General features: G+C 45.4%; 1 protein-coding gene across 3 annotated transcripts in view; it reads right to left on the bottom strand.

Moving 5' to 3' along the window:
- NCK2 (NCK adaptor protein 2) overlaps positions 1-24,162 on the bottom strand; it is a 145,454-nt gene that overhangs the window by 21,959 nt on the left and 99,333 nt on the right. For all 3 annotated transcript variants that reach the window (XM_012664330.1, XM_012664329.1, XM_012664331.1), the window contains one exon: positions 16,502-16,743. In XM_012664330.1, coding sequence (XP_012519784.1) covers positions 16,502-16,727 — 226 coding nt within the window. In that variant the 5' untranslated portion in view covers positions 16,728-16,743. The remainder of the gene's footprint in view (positions 1-16,501; positions 16,744-24,162) is intronic.

Raw genomic sequence — 24,162 nt, 5'->3', positions numbered from 1 at the left:
CTTGTTCTACATGGTTTCAGGAGGGCCCATCCCTGCCCTGGCTGGGCCATGGGGGAAGACCCAGGACTCATATTTGTGTGGTCAGAGCACTCTCGGGACTGCTGCACTCACGGGGAATACTGTCCCTTGCAGGGCGTGGCCAGGAGCAGAGCCTGTGCCCACAGAGGGCCAAGGAACAGGGATGAGGCCTGGAGAGTTGAGCCCTGGATCCAACTACACTTCCCAATGACGGGAGCCAACTTTACATCTTATTTTTACTTCACCTACTTTTGACTTGACTTTCTGTCACTTCAATTAAGAGCCCTAAAAAATAAAAATACCCTTTCTCCCCATCTCACTCCTCCTTTCCTATCCCACCTCCTTAAATGTGCCAAACTGTTGATTCCCACTTGGAAAAGGAGTTTGTATGGCTAAGTCAAAAAGCATGTTGTGACAGTTTTGGAACAGCCAGGTGTGGGAGTGGGAGGGGCGGGTAGTAGATGGATTGGCAGATGCAATTAACTGCTGGGATGCTGCACTCTAAGCCCAGAGAATCCTGGGCCTAAAATATTCACTGCAAGAGCAATCATGAGACAGCTGTGACGCTGGAAGGCCACGGCCACTAGGCCTCACTGACCAATGCAATCTACCCTCAATTTTCTGGGGGGTCTCAGATTTGGCTGAGGGCGGGCCCACATGAATGCATTGTGGCCAGTATCTCAGGCATGGTTTGCCAGAGAAACATTCAGAGTGGGACAGGCCCTTGGGTACAAACTGATTTCAGATAAGCTCAAATCTAAGTCAAAATAAACTCTGGCACAAATGCCATCAACCTGCTGCTTTTGTCACACAGAGGCTCGGATGTGTCACTAACTGCTGGCTAAAGCTCATGGGGCCGGGGGGAGCAGGATTTGGAAGGACAACGGCCTTTCCTGGCAACTGGGCGCAAGCACCAGATGCCACTGGCCTGGCCCCCACCTCGGGCCACAGCATACCTGGCGGGGCAGGCAGAGGGCAGGGTGCGGCCACATGTCCATCTCCCAGAAAGAGCATCCTGAATGTACTCACTGCTCAACCAACGTGGACTTGGGCGAAGGAGAAGTATGGTGTTACTTTCCCCGGGGTTTCCCCATACCATCACTGAACTCCCCTAAACAACAAAGGCATTTAAGGAGCAAAACCTTCCAGGGGAACTCTAAGGACCACTCTGTTGGATGCTCACCAATCCTTCCTGAAACGCCATCCCGTGGCTCTGCTGTGAATTCATGGTAGAACACCTACAAATGCCACTTTGGGCTGTGCCTCTCTTCATTTCTTCACCATGTTCTCAAGACAGGGTTCATTCATTGTTTATTCACTGTTTATTCATTTGTTCATTGTTCAGTGCTTGGCCTGAGGGAAAGCATTAAGAACCTACCCTGGCCCCCCTAAACCTCACAGACTGGTGCAAGACAGTCATTTACACAAACCCAAGTTTCGGATGATAACCGACGGTGACAAGAGCAATAAAGGAAAAGAGGTCAGGGAAGGTCTCTCTGAGCACGGGACACCTTCTGATCTCACAGGGCGCACAGAGCCCAGGTGAGGATGGGAAGCTCATATGGCAGAGGGGACAGGCTACACCAGGGCTGCAAGTGGCAGGACTTGGAGCTGCTCAGGGACATGAAGGCAGCGCTGGGGCTGCAGCACAGAGAGTTCAGAGACAGGGCCGGGTGGGCAGGGTGCGAAGCAGCAGGCCCCGCAGGCTGACTCGCTAGCCACAGAGAGAGGGACTGTGCAGGGCAGGAGCATAGAGCTCCCCAACTGTCTTGGGCAAAGCAAAAAGCTTGTCAATTGACCTTTCTCTTCCAAGTGTCCTGCTGGTGGAAAATACTCTCACCATCAGGAACTGGGTATGCTTAAGGAAGAAGAAATTCTAAATTCCTAACTGCTGCGGAGACAAAGCACCCTTGCAGCTTTCTGAGTCAGCCATGCCTCTCTTTGGGCACCAGCTCCGTTTGCACAAAATCCTAGTCCACCTCCAAAGCCACAGCCTTACCTTATTGTTGCTCTTACTGTTGTTGGTGGCATGTAGCTTCATGCCTGCTCTCTAAGGTCCTGACAACAAGAGGGCCGGGATGTGCTGGAATCAAAGGAGGTTAGGGGTTGTGTAGAAGTTGGCCCAGGAAACGTTTTTTCTCTAGTAGTTTCACTCCAGCTTTTAAAAATGAAAACCAACGTCTTTTCCAAAAGCTCAGTTCATCCCCATCTCCCTGAGCAGATCGGATGCTGCGGGCCTCTCCTCCACAGTAGAATGAGAGCTCTGCTGAGCACTGCCATCTGTAACCAGCACTAAATAACCAAGCATGGCACCCTATGAGACTCGTCCTGTGAAGGTCTGCCTCCCACAGGCCTTCGGAGCACTCGCCTGTGCCCACCTCATCTCACTGTATTTATCTCCCTGGGAAAGGTCACATGTAGTCAGCATTGTGGCTTCAGGGCCAGGCACTCAGTGCATGTTTGTTCAATTAATAAACTCCACTTGCCGTCTCACCACCGTGACTTCACATGTACCTGTCAGCCCCTCCAGACTAATGTCTGCAGTGGCAGGTACCCACAGCACTGGGAGTGTGAGCAGACAAATCCATCAGGAGGGACTGCTACAAGCAGACCACCTAAGCACACACCCCACTGACCCTCTCTGTGGCTACTACTTCTTCTATCCTTCAATGCAGCTTTAAGACCCTATAATGTTCTGGGCACTCACAGACCCCTATGTCAGTGACAGCCGTTGCCAGGCTATATCTGATGGCTCTGTGGCACACTACTTCCTGATCCATGCCCGCTTTCCCCAAACTGGAATAACTCTAGGAGATTGACTTTTATTACTTCCAGGCATGTGCACCCCGTAATGAAACACTCCACAGTGTGTCATACAAAATCCCCCAGTTCAGGGAGGAGGTGCCACTGGATGGGAGGGAGGAGAATTGGAAGGCGGAAGGCAGCTGCCATCCCTGAGCAAACGCTGGGCACCCACACTGACCAGGTAGGGGCTGCCACCACACACCCTCTCTACACCCAGCTGGGGCCATTTCCAGTGGGCAGTCACACCAGGAGCCAGCTCAGATATGCAGGTGTCAGGGCAGAAGGCTCACCCTCCCTACCATCACACGGGGCCAGGTGACCAGGCTTTGAACCTGAAATTTCCATCCCGGTCATAAAAAAAAAAAAAAAAAAAAAAAAAAAAAGCTCATTCCTTTGCGAACAGGTGGGCAAATAACATGACCAAATATTTAAACCCGAATTAAAAAATGGTTTAAAAGCATAGGATTTTCTTGCAAATGTGGAAGTCAATGGTAACACAGATGTCAATGAAAGGATTTTAAAAAATTTCATTATAATTTTTAATTAAAAATACATATTTAGTACCTCTCAACACATATACCAGATCCATGAGCACAAGCATTTTTGAATATGCAAAAGAGTGTACGAGGATGAAACATGACATTCTGGAGCACTGCTTGAAGTGTCAATCCACTGGCAAAGTTCAGCATGCCTGCAGCTCTTCAGCACCGTGCCTGCTAGTAAAGCGAGCATGATGGATACATTCAAATGAGTTAAGAGACAGCACATTCCCGGGGGAATTCAAAGGTGGCAAGCGGCTGGCAAAGACACAACCAAACCAGACTTGAGCCAATGTCCTCAGGTCACATCTTGAGCCCAGCTTCTCCGCACCATGGCGCATCCATAATTCTGCAACTACATGTCTTCATCTGTAACATGAAGACAGCCCTGGTACTTATGGGGCCGTTATGAGGGTCCAATGACTGAGGAAGGCACTTAGTGCAAAGTCCGGCACCCAGCAGGAGCCCAGACAATAGCTGCTGCTGTCATCACACTCATAGGGTGACGCGTTGTTATGGTTGGGGACACAGGCAGGATCAGGGTGGCACTTTCTCAACAGAGGTGTGCACACATTTGTGTTTTCCCTAAAATGATCCTGGGGGCGGGGGAAGATCTCCCCTCATCCCTGCCATTGGGGTCAGGAGCAGCTGAGACATGAGGAGGCTATGAACAGTCACAGAGCACGTGATCACTGCAAAGTGGGCCTGGATGCAGGGGTGAAGGAGGAGCCCCACTTCCCAAGTCAGGGTGGCAGCAGGGCTGGTGCTCACATGCTGCCTTGGACGAGGATCACTGAGCTGCTACGTCCTCTGCAGCTCCTGGGTGCTGTCCAGCTGCTCGTGTTCCAGGAGGAAGTCTTTGAGGTAACTGGGCTCCTGCCTCTGGGCTCTCGCCCACCTATAGCTTGCAGTGGACAGTGCCAGCCTGAGACATGAGTGGCCTGCTCCTGGCTGTGCTGTGAAGCAGACCCTGGCCACGTCACTTGGCTCACCTGGTCCTCAATGCTTGGTTTTCATAGAAAATCACTGGACTAAGTTATTAGCAGGGCTCTTTCCAGATTCTACAGATAGCCTGAACTACTGAATAAGTTTCACTCTTTTAAACTTAACTGTGTATGCTAGACTACAAGAAGAAAAAACATAATCCATAGAAGAACCACAAAGGGATCAAGTGGTCCTTTTAGGTACCACACAGCCAAGTTGTTTTTATTTATTTATTTATTTTTTGAAGACAGGGTCTCACTCTGTCACCGAGGCTGGAGTGCAGTGGTGCAATCACAGCTCACTGTAACCTCGAATTCCCAGGCTCACATGATCCTCTTGCCTCAGCCTCCCAAGTAGCTAGGACTACAGGCGTGTGCCACCACACCCAGCTAATTTTTTAATTTTTTTGTAGAGACGGGGTCTTGCTATGTTGCTCAGGCTCATCTCAAACTCCTGGCCTCAAGTGATCCTTCTGCCTTGGCCTCCCAAAGTGCTGGGATTACAGGCGTTGGCCACTGTGCCCAGCCACAGCCAACTTTTGTCACTTCTGTATTTTTCTTAGCATACTAGGCTAAACATTTAGTCAACTTAAATTAGGAGCATGAGAAAAACTATATTTTTACTACTAATTCATGTTCTATTTACAAACACCCACTCGTAAATTTTACAAGTCAATCAACTGCTGAGTTCCTTTAAGAAACAAAAACACAAAACCAAACAAGATTCCCTGCAAACAGCCACCACGGGGCAGCCTGCATCCGGGAGGCAACACAGTAGCCCCAGCCTGTAACTTACAAAGAGCTGCCCTCCTGCCTTACATATTTGTCAGGGCCACTGAGGACAACCTGGTGCATTCAGAAACCTGTCAATTCCCAAGCAGAGAGGGGAAGTTATAAAGAAAAAGCCACAGTACCTTAGAGGAGCTGATCACAGGGACAGACTTCTGGACAAAAGGTGACACTTGAATAAATGTAGGCCAATGTGCGGAAGGACACCCACCCCCACCTGTATTGCTTAAGTCCATCAATTAGACCAGTGTCATGTGGGTCAAGGATGCCCTGCAGATGCCCCCCTGCCCTCTCCTACAGACAGCAACGGTGAGAGCTGGCAGGGGCTGAGCAGGCGGGGGCTCTAGCAGGAAGGAGGCACCCCCCAATGTTGCTCCCACACAGGGCTTGGCTCGCAGGCAGCGTTAAGCACACCCCCTCTGATAGCCTCGTGCCTGCCCCCAGGGAACAGACACTAAAATGGAGTAGAGAAAAGGAACGTTTGGGACATATGGATAGGATCTAAAAAAGAGAGCGTGCCGTATGGGGACACGCAGTCAGAAACATGCTAAGAAGATTTCACTCTAATTCCCAGGCTTTTTTGGCTCACGTTTCTTTATTCCAAAACTTAAGGCCACCACTTGAATAACCGTAGTTAGGAAGGGGTGTTCTCTGTGATCTGTAGAAGGCTGAAGCAGAGTGAGATAAACTTAAGAGGCAACCACATGCCAGTTCCTGGGAAACACTCCGCCCCGTGTTCTGTCCTTCACCAGGACATGAGGGGGCCCCACCCAGCCCAGTGGGCAGAGCGGACTGGGTTTCATGCATCCCACGGTGAACTCCACACCTGCTTCTCCTTAGTATCCTAAGGATACAGATGTCCCCTCACTTCCTGTGGTCTCTCCTGGCTTCTCCTCCATCAGTAATGTTTTTTTAAACAATCCATCTCTATTTTCTAAGTATTCTCCCACTAATCTGCTGTGATTTGTTTTATATTTTTGGTTCTAAATACTTGGAAGCTTATGATATACAAAAACAAATCCACGTTTATTTTGGGTGGCTCGCACCACAACCACTATCAAAGATTCTGTGTTACGCGGGCAATGCATTTGACAGGCCACTTCTATTGCGAACGATCTCCTGAGACGGAATTTTAATGAATTCTGAATTATGACACATTATATTTAATTCATGTTCATACAATGGCAGATTATACAACACAGACAGAAAAAGCAAACTTGAAGTGTTAAACGCAACTCTGAGAACCCACAGAGTCCCTCTCTTAATATGGTGAAGAGGTGATAAACAATTTAAAACAGAATTGAGATGACTTCATTTTTTTCTTACGTTACATACAAACTTTTCAAAGGAATGGTTTGGCTTTGTACTGTTTTGAAATGAAAGAGGTTCCTTAGAGAGGGAGTAGCCTAGAAAGCATGTTTGAATGATGTGCAGGATGACTGACGGGACTGTTCTCATTCCTGGAGAACACTCAGCTCAGAAAAACAAATGACTTTTAAGACAGACATACCATAAAGGATTGTTCCTCCTTTTATATGACTTACAGAATATAAGCATGTTGTGCAGCCCAACCACTAAAGAGCCAGGAAACACATATGCTGGAAATTACTGGGTAAATCTCACTTCCAGCATGTGTCAGATCAGGCACCCTGTGGGAAAAACCTGACATTCTCTGGACTAACTGTGCTGTGACGGCTCGTATTGATAAAGCTAGTACTGGTAACAGCAAGAGGCCATCCACGTTAACGTGGTCTTGATTGTCTATGCAAGGAAATGCTGGGAAAACAGGCACAAATGTCAATTGTGATTATTTCTGAGTGACAAGAGTACAGGGGATTTGCTTTTTCCTCCTTAAGCTTTTCCATATTTTCTCATTTCTTAAATAAGTATACCTGTCTTTAAGAGTAGGAACAATTGATTAATGGCTTTATAAAATTCAGGCATTTCAGAGATCACAATTCTGAGGAATATCTGCTTGCAGAAACCTGTGTCATACAAAGAAACTGGGTGACAAAAATGGCTGAAATATTACTCATGCGGCAGCCCTATGTGTGTGCTGCTGACAGAACTGCTGCCAAAATAAAAATCAACGTACAAAAAGGGAGTATGTTCCTGAGACATTCTGCTTCTGAGTCATTTTAATTAACGGCTCCTGCTCACCTCGATATTAAGGCACCCGGCAAAGTTAGAAGCAAGTGAACCCCTTGGGCCAGGGAGAAACCAGTGCGTGGAAGGAGCTGTTCCCCAGCAAGGGCAGCAGTAACCAAGCTGTGTGCGCGGGGCCCCCAATGTCAATGCTGAGCACAGAGCACCTGGCTCCCTCCCACACAACCCAAGTCCCCAGTCCTGCGACTGAACCATAACGGAGGCTGAAGTCAGGCCAAGCTGAGCTTGAATTTCAATCCCACCACTTACTGGGTGTTCCTGGGCACCTCGCTAAACTTATGAGTCTCAAATTTTTTCACATGAAAAACGAGGCTATTATTATTTCCCTCTTAGGGCTACTGTGAAGACTAAATAAAAACGTAAGCAGGCAGCTAGCACAGAAACTGGCACAAATAAGGCACTCAAGGAGAAATTATTGCTGCCCATTCACCGGAAAAATGCACGTGAAATCAGTCTGGGGGACTTGGTTTGGATTTTTCTGCTGCTGTGTTGAGTTTTTTGTTTGGCACTTCTCAGCAAGGAGGGTGGGCAGCAGGGATGCTGGCTGGGGGTGGCCCGCGGCTTGGACACCAGCTCTCACGAGGCCTCCTCTGTGCCTTGGGGACGGCTCTTCACCAGGGCTGTTCCTTCCTGTCTCCTGTCACCTGTTCCTAGCATTATTTTGTGAACGTTAACTATGTCCAAAGTCAACCATTTGCAAGGAACAGGGTGTGGGTGTGAGTGTCAGCTAGAGGTCACAGATCTTTCCCATGCGTTCAGAAGGCCAAAGTCATGTCTAAAAGGGACATGAAAGAATCCAAAAGGGGACAGGAGGTTGGGGACAGTCCTCAAGACAAGGAAGACTGAGAGCTTGGCTGAGACCCTACCCCACTGCCTCAGACATGCTGGGTCTCCTCCATAGACCCTGGATTATCTATACAAATCCCCAAACTAAAATTCATTGAAACAAAGGAAACACATTGTAACAAAAATCTGAACTGTGTGTCTCCTGAGCTTGAGTTTCAGGCCTGAAAGCATCCGACTCAACGTTTCCACGGAATGTCCTGCCCTCACCTCAGACCTAAATGTGGTCTTGATCCTCTTCCCCAGTTTCTCTTCCTACATCCCTAATTCTGTTGCTCTGCTGGCCATTCAGGCCTGAGAGCCTTGAGTCACTCGTGACTAATAATCCTTCCATGTGTTCCCTATCCAGCCAACAGAGAGTCCCGGGGGCTTTCCTTCAAAATCCCCCTCCTCTCTGTCACCTTCCATTCCCACGGCCGAGCTCAGGGCTTGGGACATCATTCCTGGGTCACTCTACAGCCTTGTCCCCAGCCTCCCGCTGCCAGGCTTGTTCCCCTCCTGTCCCGTCCTGAAAAGGAGGATCAGGACACCTTCTGAACACCCTGCGGTCACCTCCCCCACCAGCTGTGCAGAAACCTCTGGGAGTTCCCTTCTGAGCTGGAATCAGGCCTAATGCCCAGGGCTGCCCGGCAGGGCGACCTCCATCACTGAGGCCTCTGGCCCTCACCCAGGCTGGCTGGCTCCCCAGTGTCCTTGCACATGCCCATGGTTTCAGCCTCTAAATCCTCCCTTGCACTGCCCCTCCCTTGAGGGAAACACACCTCCCCTGGCCAAGTCCTGACTCAGCACAGAGTATTGTTCACACAAACAGCTTCATTCCATTATCAAAAATTTTATAAGATAAGCATCACTTATCCCACTATACACATGATGCAGCTGAGGCTTTGGGAGTTCAACACCTCATCCAACTCACTCAACTAGCAGGTGGAACAGGCTGGATGCAGGTGGTGGGAGACCCTGGAGACCTCCCTCCCGACCACCAGGCTGTGCTGCTCCGAAGGCACAGGTGCCTGAGCTGCACAACTGCGCCAGCTGCCGATGGGACACGGAGGGATGGTGCTACCGTCTGAATGAGGACTGTTTTGTGCCAGTATTATTTTCCCAATTATATTACAAATACAAGCTTCAAAACGGTTCCAGCTACTAAACCTTTCCTTCATATCCCAACCAGATGAAATAACACCTGACGAGCCTCCCACTTCTGATCGGAACATAACCCTGTTACACCGTGGGGATCCCTACATAATGTTTGCTTCCTTATTTCAAAGCCTTTCGTTCTCGTTTTCAAAGGTCACTCAGCAGGGAATGCAGTGACTCAGAAGGGATTTCCAAAGGACAGAGAGAGGAAGGGACAACTCAAACTGCCAAGGTAACCAGGCTGCTGCATTCGTTACCTACGTTTCATTTTAGATCTGAACAGTTCTGCCCTTGTTCAGACCGTCAGAACATTTATGATCACGATGACAGAGGCACAATCCTACGTGACAATTCCTGGCTTCCCTGCAATCACAGAGGGTGAGCGCTCAGGAGCTCACATCTCACCATCCCTCTCCCCACTCCTGTTAAATAAAACCAAATGGTGCACACTGAACTGGCTCAAAAGAGCCTGGGCTGGTCCAGCAAAAAGCAGGGATTTTTTTTTTTTTTTTTTTTTCCCATTTGCGTGCTGGAGAAACAGAGAGAATCCACTGAATAATCAAAGCAAGTTCTGAATCAGGTACTGTTGGACCCATTCTGATGAAGAGCTGGTTGGATGTTATTCTCATGTTCTACGTCCAACTGCGGCAGATACTTGATGGTACGTCCTGGGTTCTCTTAAGCCAAATTTCAGGCACTGTGACACCATAAATGCCCAGACACGGCAGGGGAGCCAAGTCATAGTGTCTAAACCACTCTTAGGTATGTTCATATTTGTTCTAATGTACAGAAAAGTTACAATAAAAATGCAAAGAACATTTTCCCTGAAGACTAAGCCACCAAGGTAACGTTCCATTATCTTAATATTTTGTGTGTATTTCCACAAACAAGGACGTTCATCAATCAGGAAATTTAAATCAATACCTTACTACCATCTCACCCTTGGACCACATTCAGGTTTTCCCAGTTAGTTCCTAGTTCTTCACTGCTAAAATGAAGAACTTGGTATTGTCCCAACTGTGGGACACAGGCCTACCAGTAAATCCAGACGGTCAATGCAGAGTGGGAAAAGAATTTGGGTTTGAGGTGAAGTCCCTGTAGGTCTCATACCTGTGATCCAGAGGAGTCACGCAGGCTCCCTCAGGTGTAACGTTCTCATCTGTAATTAGTAACACTACCAAGGCTGGCCTGGGGTAGCATGACATATTTTTATATGAACAACTAATGTCTTCATAAATTTGCGTACCATGTACCTAAAAGCATCTTACTTGACTCTTCTACTAATCTGTGCCTTTCGATCTAGGTAAAATCAGCCTGCTTAGCACGAAGCATGGGCTCAGGACCCCCTTTCCATCAGTTGGAAGCGCCCAAATTCTTCCTAGGCAGAATTCTGGAGTCTTTACTACTGATATAAAAAATGTATTTAAGTATAAGGCACTTGGTAAGTTGCAAAGTGTTGTATAAATTGCAAGCTGTTGCTCTTATTACATTTACTTATGCAAGTGAACCCTGCAGGCATTTAGCACCCTGGGCAGAGCTGTCTTCTCCTCTTTCAGTCTGTGGCCCTGACACCCTGCTCCCTGCCAGCTACTTCCTGTAGCCAGTGCACTGAAGTAAAAGGAGAAAATTCCAGGCCAGTCTGGTCTTAAGATGAATGACTAAGTATGGCTAAAGCACGTGTAGCAAGTCATCTTTGTGAAACACAGGTGTGCTTTAAAATGAGAGAAACCTAAATGGCACCCAGGGCCCCGACGGCTTCAAGTCGTCATCTATACCAAGGAAGAAAGCGACTTGCTCGCCTGGGCTGCGGCACGTGGCGCCTAGTGTGGGCACCCTTCCCAGGAGAGGTGGGCGCGACCAGGCTCACCAGCCGCACTTCCTGCCACGGAACACATGACGTCTGTACGTGGTAGCCTCAAAGATTACGAGTGATCCTAATGCTTAAAACATGTTGTTAAACCTAGGCAGATATTTATTTTTGACATAAATGAGGAATTCGTTTCTTAGTCCACTTAAAACTCTAAAATCAGACTTGAAAAGGTATAAAAGTAATTGAAGAATGCAATGCAACTTGCTCTCTTCTCCCTGACAAAGGCATATTTACTTTTCTTTGTGTGTTGCTGCCATCATGCATGCCTAATTGTAGGGTCCCCACACCAGGCTGGACCCTCCTTGGCCACCAGCCCCAAGTCCCTTCTTTGGGCCTTCACGATCCCTCGTTCCTTCCCAGTGCAGCAATGGCACCCTGGGGGCCCTATCCACGGATCCTCTGAGTAGAAACTTGGCAAAAGCAGAGAGAAAAAATCCACCATCTGGTGTGCCCCACAAGTTGAGGGGGCAGGGAATGGTTAATCCAGGCACGAGAGGAAAGCATCCTGGTAAATGCCACGTCATCCCCAAAGGCACAAGCCAAGGGAAACCAGTCGACACTCCTCCCTCTCCTTCCGGGCTCCTCCAATTCTGTCTACCACTCTCTCCACCCTACCTGCCTGCTTTGGGCCTCCCCATCCCGTGTGGATAGGTGTGTGCTCCTTTCCTGGCCCTCCACGAAACCAACTCCTTTGCAGCCCTGCAGGGAACCACAGCATGCCCCTGCTCAAATCTCCAGCAGTTCATGATCGCCCAGCCAAGGTGCTCAGTTCCTAGGCATGGCCAATGGAGGCCACCACATGTGTTCCCAACCAGTCACTTAGCCTCGTCATCTACCTCCCTTGAGAACTTCACTCTGGCAACACGATGCTACCCTCCATTCTGAGACACCACCAGCCACGCAGTTCCTGAGCCTGTGCAGGACATATAAACTCAGTGAGAACAGGGATCTGTCTGTTATGACCTCCAGGACAGAGGCTGACACTTGGTGGGCAGGCTCCATAAATACGGGTTTCATGAATGACGACATCTTCCTCGCCCAGGGGTCAACTGCCCAGGGTCTCCCAGCCATCCTAGAGTCCCAGTTTGGAAGCCATGTTCTGGGTGTAAGGTCCCCCTGTGGACACAGGTGCCCTCTCTCCTCCGCCCTCCTGGACCCCATCATAATAATCATCCTCCTGTGCACTTAGAAAAATAGGAGTTTGAGGAGGACAAAAAGGGGTTTGTTCACTCCTCCATCTCAACAAAAAAAGCATCTTTAAAGGCAGGGTCTAAGCGTTTGCATTTCTAAATCATGCACTTTTTGTTGTCATGACTGTTTTGGATTCATATTTTTCTGAAACGAATTTCTTAAAAACCGAAGTAGAGCACCTACAGACACAAGCAGACAGCGCAGTGTACTCTGGCTAAGCAGGTGGGCCCATAACCCCGCCTGCCGGGGCCTGGGGCAGAGCATCACCCTCGTACCTTCTCTTGGGCTCCACCTTCCTCCCCCCAAATTTTCATACTCTAACAGCAAGGATTATTTTTAACTGTTTTTGGGCTTTATGTAACAGAATCATACAGTTGTACTCTTTTGTGTCTTTGATCCTTTCAATTCCAAAGTCAATTCTAGCATGGATACACCTTGTCAGTTTCATCCACTGGGGCCACTCCCTTCCCATCCAAAACTATCTGCTCAAGCCAGTGCAAAGGCTACTTTGTAGGCAGTTACCATGAGGGAGCCCCTCTCAGCACCCTTGGTGTGCCCAGGTCTGGCTTAGAGCCATAGTGGCAGGAGTTTGGGTGCTCATCACTCACAAGTTTCTAACTGGTCTTAGGTACGGTCACACCAGGACAAACGCCAGGGGAACAAACCCTGGGGCAGGTCATGTCTAGAGACCTCCAGGAGGTGCTTAGCAAGCAGCAGCTGTGCTTCTGAACAAAGCCTCCTGAGGAGACGATCAGGTTGTAAACCGAACTGGAACTTTGTGGGTAACGGTGAGCCAGCACTTGGACCTAAGTTAACCATTGAGAAAAGAGAATTAACCTTTCGGGCTTTGGAAGGTTCCAGCTGGTATCAAAAAGTGGTAACAAAAAACTGTTCTTTAGTAGCCTGAGGGAAAATCTTTGAAAAATACCTCCCTGAGAGCAGCTTCCTGGTCTCAAAAGATGTGACACAGTGCTTTTACAACAACTAACAGCAGGATTTTGTAAGTCGAGTTGTAATTTCAAGGCCAGATCATAGCCCGGGACCACTTGCTGCCCGGCTCAGAGCTATGCGGTCTGAGCCCTTCAAAATACCAACTGGATTCTGTCAGCAGAAACGGTTCTTGACAGTTGTTCCTTGTTATCTGTGGAAAAGTTCTCTTTGACTATTCATGATCATAAGTTGAATTTGAGAGGAGATCCAGCATATGTTTTGCTCATGTGAAAATAAGAGCCATATTGCTTTATTCAATTATAAATTATTAGACAAAAAGAAGCAATGTGAGTATTTTCCTAGGAGAGAGATCTTTTGTCAAAGTTACTCACTCCTTTCTTCCAAGTTATTCTTACAAAGTACTATATGTAACAAAATTAAGTTCACTATCAACTTCAGCACAGCAAATGAGCACAGAAAAGCAGGAGATTCTATGCGGTTATCCGCAATCAGGGATGTAAACACACATTTGTAACACCATCACTTTGCAGGGGAGTCTGGTGCCGTTTTATTCCAAACCAGGTATCTGCCAAGGAAATCCTACCATGGATTTAGGAATTAGGTATACTCCCATAGCAGTAAAAAAATCACAAATGTGGATGATACCACTTTTTATTAGAAGGTCAACATCTGTGGTCTACTTTTCGATGTTGTTTTCACTCCTAATACAAGGCAGATAACTTCTGCTGGCTGCACAACTGATCTAAAATTATACTGTAATTCTGATGGCACACTGGTGACAATTAAATAGGAAGCCACCAACACTTTGGCTCCCGTCTTTTCAGCAAAAGAAATTAGTGGGTGTCAGGAAGGGCTACAGAAAGTTTTCTCACATTCCTTCTTGGGAATGATGCCACGTCTACAAGTTTGGCATGTAAGTTAGGTTATGGAGAAAGAAGCCACTGCATGATGGTGAGTTGCTATCAGGGGACTTTTCTATTTGATACTGCTCAACTGGGCAAAAAAAACTCACACTAACAAGGTCCCTCTTTGCCCAACAAAAGCAAGCCTTCAGGTAAGCATGATAAACACACCAAAACAAACAAAGACACACTAAACATGGAGGCACTCTTGCCTGATAAGGGGGGTAACTGACCTCCAAGGGCCTTTGCACTATGAAAAGCAACTTCTCTTACCAAATATGAGTGCTCTCAAAACATAATTTTATCTGTATTTTTATAATATATAATGCTTACTACAAACGTTTCCACAGAACAAAGCCTCTAGGAGAGCTGTCGCTCTACAGAAGAGGATCAGATTGACTTAGCACAGCCCTAGAGGGCAACATAAGAGCCAAGGGAGAAAGTTAAAGAAATGTAAAAATCTGATTCTATTTAAGGAAGAGCTTTCTAACAATTTGTGTTCTCCAAAAATGGAATTGGCTGACTCTAGAAGTCGACGTGTTCCAGAAGTGTTCCAGCAGAGCCGGCTGGCCATCTGGCAGGGATGGGGCGGTGGGCCCAGCCCTGGGCTCGAGGATGAGCTGGCCACTCCAGTCCGAGCACCTGGGAGGACGCGAATTCCCTGAACTGATCACAGCTCGTGAGAGAATTTAACACACTGAGCGGAAGATGCAGCTCATAGTTTCAATTTGTGGCTTTGTCTTTTCTCCTTCTAAAAAATTACAAGGTATTCTAGGGAACTTCCAGATAACCCAGAGTGTTTACTTTGCCTTATTCTACTTCCCACCCATTTCTGGATATTTCATGCTTTACAAGAAATCTTGAGAACACCAAAAAAAAAAAAAAAAAAAAAAGGAGGGGGAGGAGGAGACACACACAAAAAGCCCGACAAAACAGGTCAACAATGTTTAATATCACTAAAAAGTAGGTACTTTGATGACAGGATGAAATTGGAAAAATAAATAAAATTAAGCTCAGGGCAATTAAAGTATTTATCTGTTCATGCGACTTTTTTTAACCACAGGCAATTAAGAATTATAAGCATAAGACATAGTGTTTCTTTCAAGTGACATGTATATAGGAAGAAAAAGATAAAAGGGACAGAATTTAGTGGAAAAAGGACCACATTACTAATGAAAAATGGAATTTCTCCAACAGGCTCAGAATCTACAATGGCCAGTGACCTGATGTAATTCATACAAAGTCCTGTGTCTCTTTTCCCTCTCTAAATCATGAGAATAACCTAATCCATAACACAAATACTATCTAATAAATGAAGGATTTAAGCGATTCTGAAGACAGTTTAGACTTTTCAAGATTACATAAAAGGAAAGATGAACATTTTGTAACACCCATCACATTTGGTGTATACTTTTCAGTTTTCCCATATATTCCTCCCTCCTCCCCCAAAATAAAACAAATCGTATTAGGAATTTTAAAAAACCTAAGTAAATGTAGCATAGGTGATAATATTGGCTTATTTCAGCAGAAAACCCTTAAGTGATAATCTGCAGTCTTGGGTACAAACATCATTATGCTCATATACGGAGGAAACAACAATTTGTAAAGTGTCAGCTCGGAACAGTCATTCTTGGGAAAAGCCCTCACAACTATTCTCTCAGATCATCTGAAGCAGTAACTACTGCAAGTCAGTCCAGTATGTGGACAAAGGCAAGGCTGGATACACTAACTTCACGTAAGGTGGCATTTCCCATGAGCTGACACCAGGGAAGAAAAGGCACGGAGGGGCAAAGCCAGTCAACGGTCTGCACCCGGGTGACCCCTGGCAGCCTCTGACATCACAGGGCTGCCCCTGAGCTAACAGTGTCCGGGACTGGGGTGTGAAACGTTGTCCATTTCAGAGAAGGAAAAAATGCTTTAGCTGTCTCCTTCTCTGTGCAAATGGACAGGATTTTGTAAGAAAGGAACAATCTGATAACATGACATCAGCAGACCTGGGGGAGCTTTAGGAGGTGGTAATTCCACTTCAGAATCCTCTAGAATTTTGCTACAAGGAGACAGGCACCTATGCAGCAGTCCAAAGCACACGAAGTGTCACCTTCTGTAAGACCCCAAACTCTGAAATCCCCAGGAAATGGCAAACATCTCATTTCTCCATCTTGGTCTCTTAATTCTCAGAGATTTTTAAAAGTAGGAAGATGTCAGCATTTAAAACAAGTTTTTTTTTTTTTTAAGCAAGCTAGAAAGATGAACAGCCCCCCTTGAAATGCACAAGGCTGTCTCTCTCTGCAGCACGTGGACACTCACCTAGCGTGTCCTTCAGGTTCTTCACGAGGGAGCCCTTCTTCAGGCTGTTCTTCCGCTCCACGTAGTTGGACGGCACGTAGCCCGTTCTGTTGGCTGCGTTCCTCACCCGCCACCACGTCTTGGAGTCGTCCAGCAACCACAGGCGCTCGTTCTTCTTGATGTCCAGCTCCTGGTCCTGCTGGGCAGTGTAGTCCCACTTGGCTATCACAATAACTTCTTCTGTCATCTTTCATGGAGTCCTTCTGCCAGCAAAACATTTGGAGATGCTCATTAGAAAACCACTCGAACACTTCATCCTTCGCACCAATTTGAAAAATTAGGCATTGACAGCTTTTATTACAACCCTGCAACTGCTCTTCTCCTGGGTCTTGAAATGCTCAACCTTAAAATGACCTTCTTTCAACAAGCTTTAGTATTTTGCTTAGAAACAGGAACCTTATAAAACAAATCCTATGTCGCTGCTCGTTGTACATTGGGAATTCTGCCTGCTCTATCAAAAACAAAAACAAACTTGTAAAAAATTCTAAAGAACATTATAATTAAATATGTTCATTTGATTAAGTAATACTGGCTCCTTATAGCTGATATGTTTACATTCATTTTCTCAGAATCTGCTGAGTTGTGTGAACATATCTAATAAATACAACACATCCAAGCAACTCCTATAAATTAAAAATTAAAATTAACATCCTAATGCAAAGTGGTATCCTGGACTGGATCATGAAACAGAAAAAGGAAATTTGTGGAAACACTGGTGAAATCTAAATAAAGCCTAGTTAATAATAACATACCAATGTTAATCTCTTAGTTTGGACAATGCACCAGTGAGATGTTACTGTACTCATGTAAGATGTTAACATCAGGGGAAATCAGGGAAAGGGTAAACAGGAACACTCTGTACTACGTTGGCAACTTTTCTGTAAATACAAAATGATTCTTAAAAATTTATATTCACACAAAAATCTACACATGGATGTATATGGCAGCTTTATTCATAATTGCCCAAATTTGGAAAGTGAATGGATAAATGAACTGTGGTACATCCAGATAATGAAATATTACTCGGTGATAAAAACAAATGACACATTAAGCCATGAAAAGACATGCAGGAACCTCAAATGCATAATACCAAGTGAAGGAAGCCAATGTGAAAAGGCTACAAACCGTATGATTCTGATAGTCTGTCCTTGACCAAACCTTAGGCTCCTCTGAATCCTCTTCCCACTCAAACCTCGACTTTTGCACTTCTGTAGCTGTCTCTGCATTGCCCAGTCCTTGCAAGAATCTTGCTACGTTGGTCTAACCAGAATCCTCCACCCACAGCATCTGACCAGGTCCCTGACCCTCCACCATCCCCTAGGGGTGTGTGCTCACCTGCCTGCCTTCAGCAAGAATCTTGTTAGGTAGGTTTAGTCAGAATCCCTCTTACCCCTAATGTTCTCTTTTAGTAATTTTCCATCCACCAACCCCCTCACCCTGCTCTTTGTTTGTAAATGCCCACTTTTCTTTGTTGCATTCGGAATTGAACCCAATCCCTTTCCTCTACTGCAAACCCCATTGCAGTAGTCCCTCTAAATAAAGTCTGCCTTACTGTTCTTTAACTAGTGTCATGAATTATCTTTTCTTTAACAATTTCAACTATATGACATTCTGGAAAAGGCAAATCTATGGAGACAGTAAGGAGATCAGTGGTTGCCAGGGGCAAGGGATAAGGGAGGTTGGTTGAATAGGCGAAACACAAAGAATCTTCAGGGCAGTGGAACCACTCTGTTTAATACCATTATGGTGGATACCTGTCATTACACATTTGTCAAGACCTATAAAATGTACAACATCAAAAGTGAACATAATGTAAAAATTATTCCAAAGCAAAAGATTTATGGAAACAACAAAAAATACAGTATATATCTAGTAAAGTCAATTTTGGGAGTAATAAATAGCAAAAGTGCACCTGAATAAAAGGAAGATCGTTATCAACTATTTCAGCAGCTCCATCCTTTTCAGGTAGAAGACGGACCAGTATTCTTCCAGCAGAAAAATTCAATATTCAGTCCTGAAACTGATTAGACATTTCCCCAAAAGTAGAAAGAAAGGAATGATGAGAAGATCTCTGACTAAAATCCCCTTCTTCCCTGAAAGAGAGAAGTTCTCAAAATTTTATGGGGATGGCTTTGGCGGGGACCTATGCACCTTGACTCCATGGAAGCATGAACACCATTTTTAAGTAACATTATACTTTCTACTACATGCTAAACAAATTTATAAATAATACATGTTTACCTCTTTCATGAATTAACTTCCAAATTTAGAGATAACAAACCTTTTGGGAAGGAGGAAATGCTTAGTAAACCTTATGCGTAATGTGCACAATATCCAAGAGGATACAGTTTACACAAAGCTCATTTCAAAACTGAAGACAATTTTGTTACCTGCTTTCAGAAAAATCTCAAATTCATACCATGGAGAGCTCACTAACCTGACCTTTATGTCAGATTAGACTTTTGAAAGTCATAAAGGTAGGTTTTCTTTTTAAAATAACAAGAGGAGCAATAGCAGTAACAGGAATGGAGCTCAGAGAATATTCCACTTGAATACTAGCCTTGTTTTTTAATTACACAATTTCCACAAGGTTTTAACAAGAACAGTCATCACTTAAGACCAATCAAGATCTGGCCAATCAAAGCTATTTATTTTCTCCTTCATGAACAGCAGGTAAGTAAGGAGCTGGCTGGACTCGATCCATTTCCTTCCACAGTGAACAACACATAGGAGCTTTAAAAAATAGCACTGCCTGAGCTCTGCCGCAAGCCAGTCGTATCAGAATCTTTATGAGTGAAGCCTGTGCATCAGAAGTCTTTTATAGCTTGCCAAGGGATTCTGACAGGCCTTAGAAGGGAAAAACCAAGTGAGAGGGAACTGAGCCACAAAACGCCTCCTCTCGGATGCTTTCCCTGGGTCACCGCCATGAGCTCTGTGGACTGCAATGGGACATAAATGTTCAGTTTGGGAAGTAAACTCTCAGTACATGATGGGCATTTAACATAAGTCAACTGGTTTAATCCTGAAAATACACCTTTCAGAGAGGTGTTACCCTTTAGGAGACTGAGTTGCACAGAAATTAAGAGACTTGTTTAATGACAGGATTTGAGCCCAGGTCTGTCACTCCCAAATCTGTTTTTATGTGCTCAGTTCTAGGGGTGGGGGTGGATAGGGGTCTTATGTGTGGTCTGTATTTTGATAGGCTTATTCCAACCCAGGATACTGCCTGTTGATTGGCCATAGCAATGGGTTTAACCCTATTCTAACTGCTTAATGATCACCTCCCATTAAAAAAAAAAAGTTTCTGAAGACCAGCCAATCAACAACTGCCTCAGTGAGGTTGCTTCAGATGGCCAGCTAATCAATGGCCACCTCACTTCAGTGAAGTCCACCAATCACCAACTGCCTCACTCCAGTGCTCCTGAGTGCTAGCTAATCACCAACTGCCTCGCTCCAGGGATCCTGAATGCTAGCCAATCAATGACAGTCCCACTGGGGTAATCACACATGCACAGTTAAAGATCAACCAATCCCTAAACACACTTCTGAACTCCAGGAATACTGGAAGCCACATTTTCCAAACCCTTAGAAAGCTCAGCTCTTAGCGCAGGAGACTGACGTAGCTGCCCACCTCTCCTCAGTGAAGGAGCTACATGTTCGCTTTCTTGTTCTGATGCTGAGTTGTGGCCACACACCGACAAAATAACAGCTTCCTCTTGCACATAGCTGCAGGGCCACTGTCCTTGGAGTGCCCCGTCGCCTAACAGACACCTCACCTTTCTTCTCTTGGCCAATACAGGTGAGAGAGGCCAGCTGGAAGCCCATTCTGGAGGGCCTTGGCCAGGAGTTGAGGTTGCTCCCTGAGGCCTTAGGAGACTGATTCTTAGAAGCCCTGCAGGCGCACATGGTTATTTTCGATTAAGGATAATTTCCTATGGTGCAGGATGGATTACAACAAAAAGAGACTGGAGAGGAACCGCAATTCCACAATAAAATTAGACATACAAACTGAACAAATTTCCAACACGGAAAAACCCCAACAGAAGAAACTCTGAGATAGTACATTCTAACTAATCGACTACTGAAATTTTAAGTCGGAGGTGGTGTTCTGATTTAGTCTAAGATAGAATCAAGATAAAGATCTGATCCAAGGAATAATGTACATTTGTTCTCTTTAGCTCAGCAGTTCAAGGAAACCTAATTTTTACCTTCATTAACTACAGCTAGTTAAGTTTATCACCCAGGTCTGGCCCACAGAGAGAGGAGCTAAAAATTTGATATTATGTAGCAGGATCACATCTTGCCATGTCATGTGATTGCTCTAGAATAGAGCTTAGCAAGAAGCCCATAACACTGAAAAAGCAGCTCTCAGAGGACCTCATAAGTTAGGCTGCTTTTTCAAGCCTTACGAAGAAGAAGATTTAAAAACGAATAGAATAGGTATAAAAACTTCCTCGGCTCTACAGTTTTCACTAACCCTTAACATAACAGCAATCCTAGTCTAGGACCCAATTTTCTTTAAAAACAGTCCTATTAACTGTACCTTGCTGGGTTACATACTCCTCACAAGACCAGAGTTCCTACAGCACTCAACAATGGTCCAAGATACATCCAAAGAGGTCACAGGGACCAAGCTGAACCACCCGGTCTTAACAGCAAACAGAAGATTGGAGTTTAGTGTCTGGGATTCCAAGCTTAGCTGAACCATTTGTATGTTTGCCTTGGACTTCAACTTATTTTGTAAAATGGGAGTATCAATACCTGCTCAGGAGAAGCACAATAATGTAGTATTTAAGAGGGTGGGGTTTATGTTACACAGGCCGGAGTCCTGCTACGCCACCTTAGCCCAGCTGCCTCTTCCACAACCTGGGGCACTAACAACACCTCACTTCAGAGCTTGTCAAGAAAGCCCTGAGGCCCGCTGCCCAGCATGAGAGAGACTGGAGAACGGTAACAACAGTCATGAACACTTTCTTCATACTTGAAAAGTGGGGTCGTGTTCTATCCACCCCTCCCTTCATTCAGCTAGGATTTACTGAGCCTTTTCAGGACACCAGGGTCCTTGGTGAGCAAGAAACACCCAGTGTCAGCTCTTCTGTGATTCAAGCCCGACCACAAGTGCCACCTCCTCAGAGATGCCCATCGACGTCAGTAACACTGTCCTGACCCTCTTGTTTTACCTCCTGAAGAGCGTTTAGCACACCTGACATGACCTGTTCACTTATTTCTTGTCTAGGAGGCCCCATTGTGTGTTGGCAATGGCTGTTCGGGCTTCAGCCGCCTGGCCTAATGGACAGCTCCAGGAGAAGGCAGACTGAGGGTGCAAGGTTAACATGAACCTGCCTTAGTCACACTTCTACTCACTAATCAACTTAGCCCATTACAAAGACAACAAAAGCCAAACAGCTTTAAAAAACTGCCAACTCCACTGTGCAATATAAACATTAGATAAAAGGAATATGCTTTCTTAAACTTAATTCAAAATATATGCACAAAGCAAGTCTAACATGTTACTTCTTAGGATATTAACTTGAAATTTCAGAAAAATACATATGTGCACATGTGTATAGAGGCATACCAAAATATCATGCGCCCATGAGAAAATAATTGGTTTAGAGTGTTAAGTAGGTAGGGGAAGAAATTGAAAAAAATTCTTCTATATGAAAAAATTGTCATCCCTACCTTGGTTTTCAACACACAGTCTGAATTGTTCAAATAATATAACCTACTTCACTATGGGTCTTTAGGATTTTTTTTCTTTGTAGTATCTCATGTCTTCAGGGGAAAAAGGCAATTGGCCAATTTATGGAAACTCACTCCAATAAAGGCTTTTAGTAGATGTGGCACGCAGAATAATAGCCCACCAAAGATGTCCACTCCCTAACACTTGGAAGCTGTGACTGTGTTAGGCCGCATGGTACAGCAGAATTAAGGCTGCTAATCAGCTCCCCCTGAGATGGGAGATTATCCTGGATTATCCAGACAGGCCCAGTGTAATCACAGAGGTCCCTGAAAGTGGGAGAGGGAGGCAAAAGAGTCAGATTTAAAAATGCTCCAGTGCTCCCCAGGGGTGAGAGCAGTTTCTAGAAACTCAAAAAGACAAGGAAACAGATTCTCCCCTCAGATCCTCTAGACGTAACACAGCCCTGCCAACAACGTTGATTTTCGCCCAGTGAGACCTGTGTCAGGCTTCTGACCTCCAGAACTGTGAGACAAGAAATCTGTGCGGTTTTAAGCCACTGAATTTGGGGCAAGTTGCTACAGCAGCACTGGGAAACTAATGAAGTGAGTAATTACGCTACGGGTCAGTCCGAAAAAGATGAGTACTATTTATGTGTTCCTCTATTTAGTACAATGTTTTCCTCTCTTGGTGTATATTTGCAAATATTTAAAAATAGTATACTTACATTAAAAAGACTTACTCATGAAACGGTCTCAGAAGCAACTAACACACCTTATAAATTCTTTATTAAACTTTCAAGTTGTGCTGCAGATAAAAGACTTGCCAGATGCCACCTAATCTGATAGGAGTTGGCAGGAACCTGTGGTATCCTGTGGGGGGGGGGGCAGAAAGGCCAGTTGGTTGCTTTTTACAAGCAGTATCGCTAATTAGAGCTAATACACTTTACTTTAACTAGGACACAATATGGAATCTGGTGGCCATTCCAACTCAGTAAATTAATTAAGCTATGAGAGTCAAGCAAAGACACAAAACTGTACTACCTGTAAAAGAGAAAATAAGCAATATTTTTCTACACAGAGGCGAGGTGCCAGTACATGGTGCCACCCAAGTGGTTGGGGGACGCATGGTTACAGTACCAGCAACTATAACATTCACCTTGTGCCTATATGATACTATTTTGTATGTATTAGTCCATCAAATGCTTATAGCAACTCTCTGAAACAGATATAACCTATAGATATAATTTTAAAATGATGAAACTGGGGCTGGGAGATATTAAATGACTCACCCAAATCCACAAAGCTACAGAGTGCCCGAGCGGGGATTCAAACCCACTAGAAGTGTCTTATCACACAGCCTAGGCTTTATTAGTCTGTACTGCCTGGTAGTGTTACTTGGTGACAGAATTTTGCTGTTTTGCTTAAAAAACAAATCCCAAAGGGAAGGTAGATGCTGATAAACAAGAACTGAATTTTAGTTTCATTTAGATAAACTGGTAAATGAAAACACAAAGGGAGAAACAGTAGTAGGTCCCAATCTTCCAAGTGTGTTTTGGGAGGGACTTGTTTGTTTTTTAATATTTTATTGGGGAGGAGTAAAGGAAGACTAGACTTGTTGAAAGGGAAACATTTCCTGATTCCCAAGCACAGAGCTGAAGAGCTCAGGGCCTCTGTGTCCTGCCTCCTCCCGAGTGAGGCCATTTGCATTGCTATTATCAGGAGCAAATTAGCACCTTCTCTGCTGCTGTTCCTGCCAAGCCCAGATGAAGGTCACTGCACAGAGGCTTCAACTGAGTAAGACCCTTGCTCAATAGGTTATTTTGGAGAGGGTCTTTTTATGATTTGTCTTCTGGTTTTACTCAATAATGGCCAAAGTCCATTGCTTGTAAAGGCTCTACACCTTTGAAATTGTGGAGGTTTCCTCTGTGGGCACTGATATG

This window comes from Propithecus coquereli, unplaced genomic scaffold (genome assembly GCF_000956105.1).
Source record: "Propithecus coquereli isolate 6110/MARCELLA unplaced genomic scaffold, Pcoq_1.0 Scaffold88, whole genome shotgun sequence".
Taxonomy (NCBI): Eukaryota; Metazoa; Chordata; class Mammalia; order Primates; family Indriidae; genus Propithecus; species Propithecus coquereli.
Note: the sequence above shows the minus strand (reverse complement) of the source record. Positions and strands in the feature narration are given on the sequence as shown.